The 11,394-nt window shown below is 42.6% G+C and overlaps 1 protein-coding gene across 1 annotated transcript; it reads left to right on the top strand.

Moving 5' to 3' along the window:
• The first annotated feature begins 7,115 nt into the window (after positions 1-7,115).
• Positions 7,116-8,243, top strand: LOC131276413 (actin, cytoplasmic 1-like). Its single transcript, XM_058289590.2, has one exon. It carries the CDS (start codon positions 7,116-7,118, stop codon positions 8,241-8,243), a length of 1,128 nt encoding a protein of 375 aa, XP_058145573.1.
• Positions 8,244-11,394: the final 3,151 nt, after the last annotated feature.

Below are 11,394 nucleotides of genomic sequence, written 5' to 3'. Positions count from 1 at the left end.
GGGAAGATGGGGATGGTGATACATTTTCTAACTGGGCAATGCAGTCAGTTTTTACCCAGATGGCTTAGTTTTCTGCCAACATCTGTGGCTCCATCCCTGCTCCAGGCAGGAGAGGAAGGGGCATAAAGCTTCATCAATCTCTCTGGGCAACTATAGATCATCTTGGCCTGCATGGCTTGGGTTACTGCACATGGCTGTGGATCATCCCGACCCCTGGAAGAGGAGAAAGGTGGTTGAAGATTCATCAGTTCCTTGGGCAAAACAGGCAGTTTCAGCTTCCACAGCTTACAGTACCAACTACAACCTCAGCTTCTTTGCACAACCAGCAAGGAAGAAAGGCCAAGAAAAAGACAAAAAAATAAGCTGAAGAATTTCATATGCTAAACATGAGCCACTACAAAGTTCCAAATTAAATTGATCCAAAGAGGGCCTGTAACATAAAGGCAATCAAATAGAAAGCCCTAGACTAAAGAGAGAAATTGTGCCCAGAATAAATACATCTAGTAAACCAGATACCAAGACACCAATAAAAAATTACAATCCATACCAAGTCAGGAAGACATGGCCCAGTCAAAGGAACAAGCTAAGCCTCCAGATGGCATAAAGGAGTTGGGACAATTAATCATAAATGTTCAAATGAATGTCCTTAATAAATTGAGCAAAAATGGTTAAACAGCTTAAGGATATTAAGAAGACACTGGGTGAGGGCAAAGAAGAACTTGAAAGCATACATAGAAAAATAGTAGAATTCATGGAAATGAACAATAAATGAAATAAAAAAATAAATTGAAGGCATATAACAGCAGATTTGAGTAAAAAAATATAAGATCAGTGAGCTGGAAGACATGACCATTGAAAGCAAACATACAAAAGAACAGATAAAGGAAAGAATGGAAAAAATCGAACCAGGTTGCAGGGAACTAAGTGACGGCTAAAGACATGCAAACATATGTGTCTTGGGTATCCCAGAAGGAAAAGAGAAGGGAAAGAGGGCAGAAGGAATATTTAAAGAATTAATGGTAGATAATTTCCCAACCCTATTCAAAGACAAAGATATCTGTGCCCAAGAAGCACAACACACTCCTATCCAAATAAATCACATACTAATCAGAATGTCAAACATCAAAGACAAAGAGAGATGTGAAGACAATGCCTACAGGAGTTGCTGAGGGCAGGGAGACAGAAGAGGGGGTGTGATATGGGGCATTTTGGGGACTTGGAATTGTCCTGACTGATATTGCAAGGACAGATCCCAGACATCATAGGTCCTGCCAAAACCCACTGGATGGACTGGGGGAAAGTGTGAACTACAATGTAAACTATAATCGATTCTGTGTAGCAGTGCTCCAAATTGTACTCATCAAATGCAATGAATGTACCACACTAATGAAAGAAGATTTTAATGTGGGAGGAGTGGGAGGTGTGAGGAGTGAGGTATATGGGATCCTGATTTTTTTAATGTAACATTTTGTTTAATCTATGTATTTCTAAAAGATAATAAAAAATATAAAAAATAAAAAGTACATACTATAAAAAGGAAAAGAAAACAAAACAACTCGCCCATACTATCCTCTCCCCTCTGATTAACTTGCCCTTCCCTGGTTCCTGGGAAACACTAGGTGGAATTCACATGAACTAACAGGGTAAGACTTGACCACGACTCAGCAGTTCTTTGACATTTTTTTCTTCTATTTCTACTTCCTCTGCTAAATAACAAGCTTTTCCATTTATCTCCAGTTTTGAGTGCTCCATTTTAGCAGTGATCCAAAATGGATTCATCAAGTGAAATGAATGTGCCACACTGATGAAGGATGTTGTTGATGTGGGAGGAGTGGGGGTGGTGGGGAGTGAGGTAGATGGGAACCTCTTATATTTTTTAATATAACATTTTGTGTGATCTATGAGTTTTTAAGTCAATAAGAATTTTTCATTTTCAAAAAAAAAAATCAAAACCACAAATAAAATTTGGAACTAAGAAAAAAGGGAGAGAGAGAAACTTGAGAGCAGCAAGGGTTTCCCCTGAAATCACATACAAGGGATACCTAATAAGATGAAGTGTGAACTTCTCATCAGAAGCCATGGAGACAAGAAGGCAGTGATAAGAAAATTAAGATACTGCAAGAAGAAAACTGCCAGCCAAGAATGTTATAACTGGTAAGACTCCCTTTCAGAAATGAAGATCAGTTTAGAATACTCACAAATAAACAGAAACTGAGAGAGTTTGTAACCAAGAGATTGGTTATAAGGAAATACTAAAGGGAGTGCTAGAGCCTGTAAAGAAAAGGAGAGTAAGGCTTGTAAGAGAGTTTAGAAATGAAGATTATATCAGTAAAAGTAGTTAAAAGTGTAAAAAGAGTGCTGAGAATAAGATATGACAAAACAGAAAAGTCAAAATGGGTGAAGTGAGAATGGCCTTCACAGTAATAACATTGAGAGTTAACGGATTATATCCCTAATCAAAAGTCACAGACTGGTGGAATGGATAAGAAAATATGAGCCATCTATATACAATGTACAAGAGACTCACCTTTGATCCAAGGATACAAATAGATTGAAAATCTGGAAAAACATATTCCATGCAAGCAGTAACAAACACAAAACAAAACAGAAATATAGCTGGAATAGCTATACTTATATAAGACAAAATAGACTGTCAAACAAAACTATTAGAGACAAGGAAGGGCATTATATATTAATAAAAGGGGCAATTCACCAGGAAGAAATAACTATTGTGAATATATGTGCACCTAACCAGGATGCCCCAAATTATGTGAGGCAAACACTGGTAAACCTGAAGGGAGAACTAGATGCTTCCACAATAAAAGTTGGAGACAATATGCCACTCTCATCATTGGATAGAACATCTGGGCAGAGATTCAATAAATAATCAGAAGGCTTGAATAATATGATAAACTAAACCTAATACACATATACAATATATTACACCCCAAAACAGTTTACATTTGTCTATATGTCTATTTTTATGCCACTACCTTGCTGTTTTTACCACTGTAGCTAGGTAATATTATTTTATTTACATTTAAATTGTTTTTGAGCCATACAATATGTTACACAATATATTTATTTCAGAGTAATGCAATCATACAGTATTTGTCCTTTTCTGTCTGGCTTGCTTCACTCAACATAATGTCTTCCAGGTTCATCCATGTTATCATAGGCTTTACATCTTCTTACTTCTTACAGCTGCATAATATTCCATTGTGTGAATACAACAGTTTATCCATTCATTTGCTGATGAACACTGGGCTGTTTCCAACTTTGGCAATTGTAAATAATGCCACTATGAATATCAGTGTGCAGATGTCTGTTCATGTCACTACTCTCAGTTCTTCTGGGTATATACCCAGTAGTGGTACTGCAGAGTCACATGGCAATTCTATATTCAACTTCTTTAGGAACTGCCAAACAGTGCTCCACAAGGGCTGTATCATTCTGCATTTCCACCTATAGTGAGTAAGTGTTCCTATGTCTCTACATCCTCTCCAACACTTGTAGCTCTCTTTTAATAGTGGCCATTCTGAAGGGTAGGAAATGATATCTCATTGTAGTTTTGATTTGCATTTCCCTAATCAATAGTGATATTGAGCATTTATTCCATTATGAGACTTTTTGTCATTTATATTTCTTCTTTGGACAAATGTTTATTTAAGTCTTTTGCCCATTTTTAAATTGGGTCACTTGTCTTTCTATTGTTGAGTTATAACATCTCTTTATATATCCTGGATATTATACCCTTATTGATATGTGATTTCCAAATATTTTCTACCATTGAGTTGGCTGCCTTTCTACCCTTTTGAGAAAGTCCTGTGAGATGTCAAAGCATTTATTTTGAAGATGCCCTATTTATCTATTTTTTTTCTTTTGTTGCATGTACTTTGGGTGTAAAGTTCAAGAAGCCACAACCTATTACAAGGTCTTGAAGGTGTTTCCATTTTTCTTCTAGTAGTTTTATGATCATAGCTTTTATGTTAGGTCTTTGATTCATTTTCTGTTGATTCTGGTATAGGCAGTGAGATAGGGGTTCTCTTTCATTCTTTTGGTTATATATATTCAGTTGTCCCAGCACCATTTGTTGAAGAGACTGCTGTGTCCCCTTAAGATTAACTTGGTAGGTTTATCAAAATCCATTTGACTGTATAGGTGAGAGTTTATTTCTGGATTCTCAATTCTGTCCCACTGATTGATGTGACTCTCTTTATGCCAGTACTATGCTGTTTTGACCACTGTAGCTTTGTAAGAAGTTTCGAGGTCAGACAGTGAAATACCTCCCATGTTGCTCTTTATTTTTAGAATGCTTTTGGCTATTCAGGTGCACTTTCACTTCCAAATGAATTTGTTAATTGCCTTTTAGGTTGGGATTTTGACTGGTATTGCATTGGATCTATAAATCAGTTTGGGTAAGACTGACATCTTCACAATATTTATTCTTTGAATCCATGAACACAGAATATCTTTTCATTTGTTTAGGTCTTTTTAAAATTTCTTTTAGTATTGTTTTGTTTTGTTTTTCTGCATATAGGTCCTGTACTTCTTTGGTTAAAATCATATCTGGATTTTTGGTCTTTTTATTGCTGTTGTAAATGGAATTTTCCCCCAATTTCCTCCTCAGATTGTTCAGCACAAGTATACAAAAACTTTACTGAGTTTTGTATGTTGATCTTGTGTCCTGCCACTTTGCTGAATTTATTTATAAGTTCAAGTAGCTTTTTTGTTGATGCTTCAGAATTTTCTATATACAGGGTCATGTCATCCACAATAAATGAGACTTTAACTTCCTCTCTTGCTATTTAGATCCCATTTTTTTTCTTGTCTAATTGCCCTATCTAGGACTTCTAGTACAACATTGAATAAAAATGGTGACAGTGGGCATCCTTGTCTTGTTCCCCATGTTAGAGGGAAAGCTTTCAAACTTTCCCCATTCAATACAATGATGGCTGTTGGTTTTTCATATATACCTTTTATCATATTGAGGAATTTTCCTTCTATTCCTAACGTTGGTAATGTTTTTATCAAAAAAGTGTGCTACTTTCTGTCAAATGTCTTTTCTGTGTCAATTGAGATGATCATGTGGGTTTTTCCCTTCAATTTGTTAATGTGGTATATTACGTTGTTTGATTTTCTTATGTTGAACCAGACTTGCATACCAGGAATAAATCCTACTTGGTTGTGATGTTTTTGGGAGTTTTATTTTTTAATGACTGATTCTATCTCTTGTGATTGGTTTGTTGAGATCATCAATTTCTTCTTTCATCAATGTAGGCTGCTTGTGTGTTTCTAGGAATTTGTCTATTTCCTCCAAATATTCCTTCTTGTTGGCGTATAGTTTTTCAAAGTATCTTCCAATGATAGTCTTTATTTCTGTAGTGTCAGTGCTGATTTCGCTTTTCTCATTTCTTATTTTGTGTATTTGCATCTTCTCTCTTTTTTCCTTTGTTAGCCAGCTAAGGATTTGTCAATTTTATTGATCTTCACAAGGAACCGGCTCTTTATTTTTTCTAGTGCTTTCTTATTTTTTATTTCATTTAGTTCTGCTCTGATCTTTGTTATTTCTTTCTTCTTCCTTTAGGGTTACTTTGTTGTTTTTGTTTTTGTTTTTTTTTCCACGAATTCCTCCAAGTGTGCAGTTAGGTTTTCAGTTTTAGTTCTTTCTTCTTTTAGGATGTTTAGCAGTTTAAAATGGTTATGAATTCCAAATATATATATTGGATTATGTTTGTAATCTTATCTCTACCTGGGCTTGATTGAGTTACCATTAGGGCTTTAATTTGGCCTTGTCATTAGGGTTTTGAGTCCCCACCCCTTTGTGGGTGGAGATTCACAGATAAAAGGCATGGCAAAGGATAGAGTTGTGGGCTTTTAATGTTGGAATTTTGATTTTTGAGTTTGATGCTGAAGACTTAAACTGGAGCCCTGACAATTCAGCACACAGGGGAAAGAGAAGCCAGGCCCAGGAAGGAAGGAACCTTGAAGCCAGAGTAAAGCAAATCCCAGGAACATAGGAACCCAGGAAGGTTGAACCCTTGCAGATGTTGTGAGCCATCTAGATCCAAATAGACTTTTGTGAGGGAAGTAACTTATGCTTTATGGCCTGGTACCTATAGGATCCTACCCCAAATAAATACCCTTTATGAAAACCAACCAGGTTCTGGTATTTTGCATCAGCACCCCTTTGGCTGATTAATGCAGAATGTATTAATTTATGGCTATGAATTTCCCTCTCAGTACAGCTTTTGCTGCTTCTCATAAGTTTTGGTATGTTGTGTTGTCATTGTCACTGGTCAAGGACGTTACTGTTTCTTTTGAGAATTCTTCCTTGACCCATGGTCAAGAGTGTGTTGTTTACCATCCATATCTTTGTGCCTAATCTGGTTCTCTGGTCCTTGCAGATTTCTACCTTCTTTACACTGTGGTCAGAGAAATTGGTTTGTATGATTTCAGTCTTTCTGAATTCATTGAGTCTTTCTCTGCGCCCTATCATGTTGTCTATCTTGGAGAATAATCTATGTGTGCTTGAAAAGAAAGTATATCCTGCTGTATTTGGGTGTAATGTTCTGCATATGTCTTTTAGGTCCAGATCCTCTAATATATTATTCAAACTCTTTCTTTACTGATTCTCTGTTGAGATGTTCTGTCTAATGGTGATAATGGCGTATTAAAATTCTCCACTGTAATTGTAGAGGCATCTATTCCTCCACTTAGTTTTCCAATGTTTGCCTCACATATTTGGAGGCACCCTAATTAGGTACATAAATGATTATGATTGTTCTTTATTCTTGAAAGATTACACTTTTCACTAATATGTAGTGTCCATCTTTGTCTCTCACAATAGTTTTGCATTTAAAGTCTATTTTGGCACCCACATCCCCATGAGAGTGTGGCCCAGGCCCCGCATCACACGGCAGGGCCTGGCTTCCTGCCGTGCAGCACAGCCTCCAAACCATGCTTGTCTTTTATGGCCATTGTGTGGCCCCAGTGCTGCCTTTGTTCCAGGCCCACTATGTGCCGGTGCCCCCTGGTGGACTGAGGGGGTGGTGGCTGGAAGTGGGAGGGGGACTGACCCAAGGGCTCATGCCACCCTTTGCTCACAGGTCTCCATGGTTGGTGACCTCACTGCCCTCGTGATCGACAATGGGTCCAGCACATGCAAGGTAGGCTTTGCGGGTGAAAACATGCCCCGTTCCATGTTCCCGTCCATCGTGGGGCACCCCTGGCACCAGCGTGTCATGATGGGCATTGATCACAAGGACTCCTATGTGGGCAATGAAGCACAGAGCAAGAGGGGCATCCTGACTCTCAGGTACCCCATCAAGCATGGCATTGTCACCAACTGGGATGACATGGTGAAGATCTGGCACCACACCTTCTACAATGAGCTGCATGTGGCACCTGAAGAGCACCCCGTGCTGTTGACTGAGGCGCCCCTGAACCCCAAGACCAACCGTGAGAACATGACACAGATCATGTTTGAGACCTTCAACATCCCTGCCATGTACGTGGCTATCCAGTCTGTTCTGTCCCTGTATGCCTCTGGCCGCACCACAGGCATTGTCATGGACTCTGGTGATGGCATCACCCACACGGTGCCCATCTATGAAGGCTATGCACTTCCCCATGCCATCATGCGCCTGGATCTGGCTGGCAGTAACCTGACTGACTACCTCATGAAGCTCCTCAGCGAGCGTGGCTACAGCTTCACCACCATGGCCGAGCGGGAGATTGTGCGTGACATCAAGGAGAAGCTTTGCTACATTACCCTGGACTTTGAGCAGGAGATGGCCACTGCTGCTTCTTCCTCCTCCCTGGAAAAGAGTTACGAGCTGCCTGATGGGCAGGTCATCATCATTGGCAACGAGCGGTTCCGCTGCCCTGAGGCCCTCTTCCAGCCCTCCTTCCTGGGCATGGATTCCTGTGGCATCCACGAATCTACTGTCAAAGCCATCATGAAGTGTGACAAGGAGTTCTACAAAGACCTCTACACCAGCATGGTGCTGTCCGGTGGAACCACCATGTACCCTGGCTTTGCTGAAAGAATGCAGAAGGAAATCATGTCGCTGATTCCCAGCACAATGAAGATCAAGATCATCAACCCCCCTGAGCGCAAGTACTCGGTTTGGTGTGGTGGTTCCATCCTGGCCTCGCTGTCCACCTTCAAACATATGTGGATCAGCAAGCAAGAGTATGATGAGTACGGCCCCTCCATTGTCCACAGAAAATGCTTGTAGGTGGACTGTTACTTAATTATGTCACACCCTTTCTTGACAAAACCTAACTTGTGCAGAATACCAGATGAGATTGGCATGGCTTTGTGTGTTGTTTTTTTTTTGTTTTGTTTTTTGTTGTTGTTGTTGTTGTTTTTGGCACTTGACTCAGGATTTAAAAACTAGAATGGTGAAGGTGACAGCAGTCGGTTGGAGCAAATATCCCCAAAAGTTCTATAAATGTGGCTGAAGACATTGTACATTGTGGGCTTTTTTTTTTTTTAATACTCATTCCAAATACCTGAGATGCATTGTAACAGGATAGTCCTCATCTTCCCAAAAGCCACACATTTCTCCCTAGGGAGAAGTGCCTGGTCCTCACCTATGTCACACTTGGGAGGTGATAGCCTTGCTTTCATGTAAATAATGTGTCCTCCAAATTTTTTGAATTAAATCTTCCACCTTAATACTTGTTCTTTTATTTTGAGTGGCAAGCCATCATTACCCCCTTTTGGTCCCCTAACTTCAGATGTATGAAGCCTTTTGGTCCGCAGAGGGGGCTGAGGGGGCATGGTGGGTTAGATAAGAGGACATCAGAAGGATGTGATGTTCTGGAAGCCAAGCAGATGAGGTCTGTCCAGGAGGGGTGTGGATGGAGGTGGCTGTTGAGCTGGACCACAATGCTGGTGGCAAGACAGGTGGGTCAAAGTGTACCGTGAAAGGTGGGAGAATGGGGTCACAGAGTCAGCAACAGGAGCCTATATCATTCTGAGATGTTCTGTGGGTGTGGGAAGAAGCATCACAGGGGCAGCTGGAGGGGTGGAGGAGTCCAGAAACGCTGATGTGTGGGATGGGAGATCTATAGATACCTCAACTAAGGGAATGACTGAGGAAAAGGAAGACTGATGGTCCTAAAAGGGTGGATTTTCAGGGAGGCCTGGGCAAGGCAGTGGTGGGGTCTGCCTGGGAGTCTTGTTTTCATCCTGAAGCAGGCTGGATGTGGGGCAAGGAGGAACTTTTTCCTTGGTTACTTTCCATCACTGAAATTAGTGTCAAGGTCCTTAGTGACAATGATCAGTGGGGACATGGGGGAGAGACTGAGGGGAAAGCAGGAGGGTGTAGGCATCATTAGGCAGAGGTACATGTGGCCTGGGTGCTGGGCATTCCCTGAGATGGTATTTGCTGGAGACTCATTGGTGGTTGTGCCTTTTATGAAGGGGATTGGGTAGCATGAGTGAGTGTGACCAGCTCAGTGTTGTGATGAGGGAGCAGGGCAGAGGGCTCAGGTGTGTGGGGCATGGACTCCCCCAGGACAGGGGGCTGTGTGGAGTGGGCATGGGGACAGGTAGTGAGCATGGTGGCAACACTGGTATCCAAGGGCTGCCAGTGCTTGCAGGCACATGGTCACCAATGAAGAGGTGGTGCCCAGGGTGTGGGGCTGGCATGGGATGGGGGTTGCTGTCACCGGCTGTGAGGGCTACTTCCCAGCCCTTCCCAATGGAGCCAGGCAATGAGGGTGCAGGGCAAGACTGGGGACCCTGCATGGGATGAACCATCTGAGAGTCATTTCTACGATGGGAATGACCATAGGAGGAGTCCCCAGCCTGCATCCCAGGGACCTGGGGATTGACTGCAGGGAAGCAGAGAGATGACAAGGGGAAGCAGCTGAGGTGGCTAAGGGAGGGAGAGTGCTCTTGGGTGGAGTGATGCTGCATCCCCCAATCAGAGCAGGTCCTGTGAGGAAAAGAGAGGAGAGGAGGGTGTTAGGTGTGTAGATGCTACTCCCAGCAGGCAATGGGTGAGGGAAGCTGGTGGAGGCCATTGCCTGAGATGACTAGTCCTGGAGAGTGACAAGGAGTTCATCCCCAGGGAACAGCTCTGCCCAGAGGTGGAGAATCCCAGGAACCACTGACTGAGCTGAGAGTTTCCTACTACAGTAACCCCCATTCCACTCGAGGTCTCCCCTCTCTGGGTACCCCAACCCTATGTCCCCCCACTCTAGTTCCCCCCACTCCAGGTACCACAATTCTAGTTCCCCTTACTCTAGGTCCTCCTCACTCCAGGTTCCCTGAATCCAGGTCACAGCTTCCCTTCCCAATCCTCTGCCTCTCCCAAGAGTGTTGTGGGGAAGGGTCTGTTCTTAAGCAAACAGAGTGGTGAGAGGAGCCCTCCTCCAGTAGAAGTTCCAGATACCTTGCTCTTTTGAGGAGGGTTATGGAAACTTCCTCCACTTATCTGAAGCCCAGGGCCTCCTGCAGTAAGTGAGGTGTGCAACCAGCATGGACTACCCTTGGGTCAATAGTGAAGGTCTGAGTTAAGGTCTGGGGACAGGTTGGCCACTAAAATAAGGGAGGCACGGTCCAGAGAGTAAAGGTACCTTGATGGGGTGATGTGCAGAGGGAAGGAGGAGCAGCAGTTGGGACTGTCAAGAACTAGCCTGGGAATTCCAATAGCACCCACATCTGGTCAGCCAGAATGGAGAGAATGAGAAAGAGCAGATCATCAGGCCTGTGGAACAGACAGGCCCTGCCATCTGCCCTCAATAGTCTTGTAGGTGCTTGCTGCCCTTTTGGATTGCAGTTTGGCCATATAATGAACTCTTTTGATGTCCATAACCCACTCCTCTTTAACTTCACTCCTAGAAGTCCATCTTATAGGAAAGAGTTAAGTTGTGAACACAGGCATTCTGTTTCAAAAGGGAGGCACTACCTAGGATGGAAATGCTTCAGTACACTCTAGTCCTCTTTGGATGGAATACATGGAAGGACTAGGTATATGAGTAAGGCCACAGGCAGATTACCAGGCAGCCTCAGGGTGGCAGAGGCAGTCGTCCCTTCTTTCTGTTACTGCTGTGAAAATGGGTTATGTGCACAGAGTGAAATATGTATAAACTAAGGAAAACTGCAAAAAGCCCGGGAATCCCACCAGCCAGTGCTTAGCTCTGGAAGTTCCAGATGAGGAAGAACCCATGCCTCCCAGGGGCAGAGTGCCCTTCTTGTCATAGATGGGTTGGTGCTTGAACATTGGAGACCAGCCTGCTGGGGGCACCTGCCAGGTGACCTTATGAAGGTGCCTCAACTAATAGGACATCAACACCTGCCATGTGGGGCCACTCTAGCGAGCACCTCACAAGCTCCTATGAAGGGAAGTGAGTCAAAGTTCACAGGATATGATC

Source organism: Dasypus novemcinctus, chromosome 28 (genome assembly GCF_030445035.2).
Source record: "Dasypus novemcinctus isolate mDasNov1 chromosome 28, mDasNov1.1.hap2, whole genome shotgun sequence".
Classification (NCBI taxonomy): domain Eukaryota; kingdom Metazoa; phylum Chordata; class Mammalia; order Cingulata; family Dasypodidae; genus Dasypus; species Dasypus novemcinctus.
Note: the sequence above shows the minus strand (reverse complement) of the source record. Positions and strands in the feature narration are given on the sequence as shown.

What these genes read in the sequence shown, in the direction of transcription:
- LOC131276413 (XM_058289590.2), top strand. Translation starts at nt 7,116, where the DNA reads ATGGTTGGTGACCTCACTGCCCTCGTGATCGACAATGGGTCCAGCACA.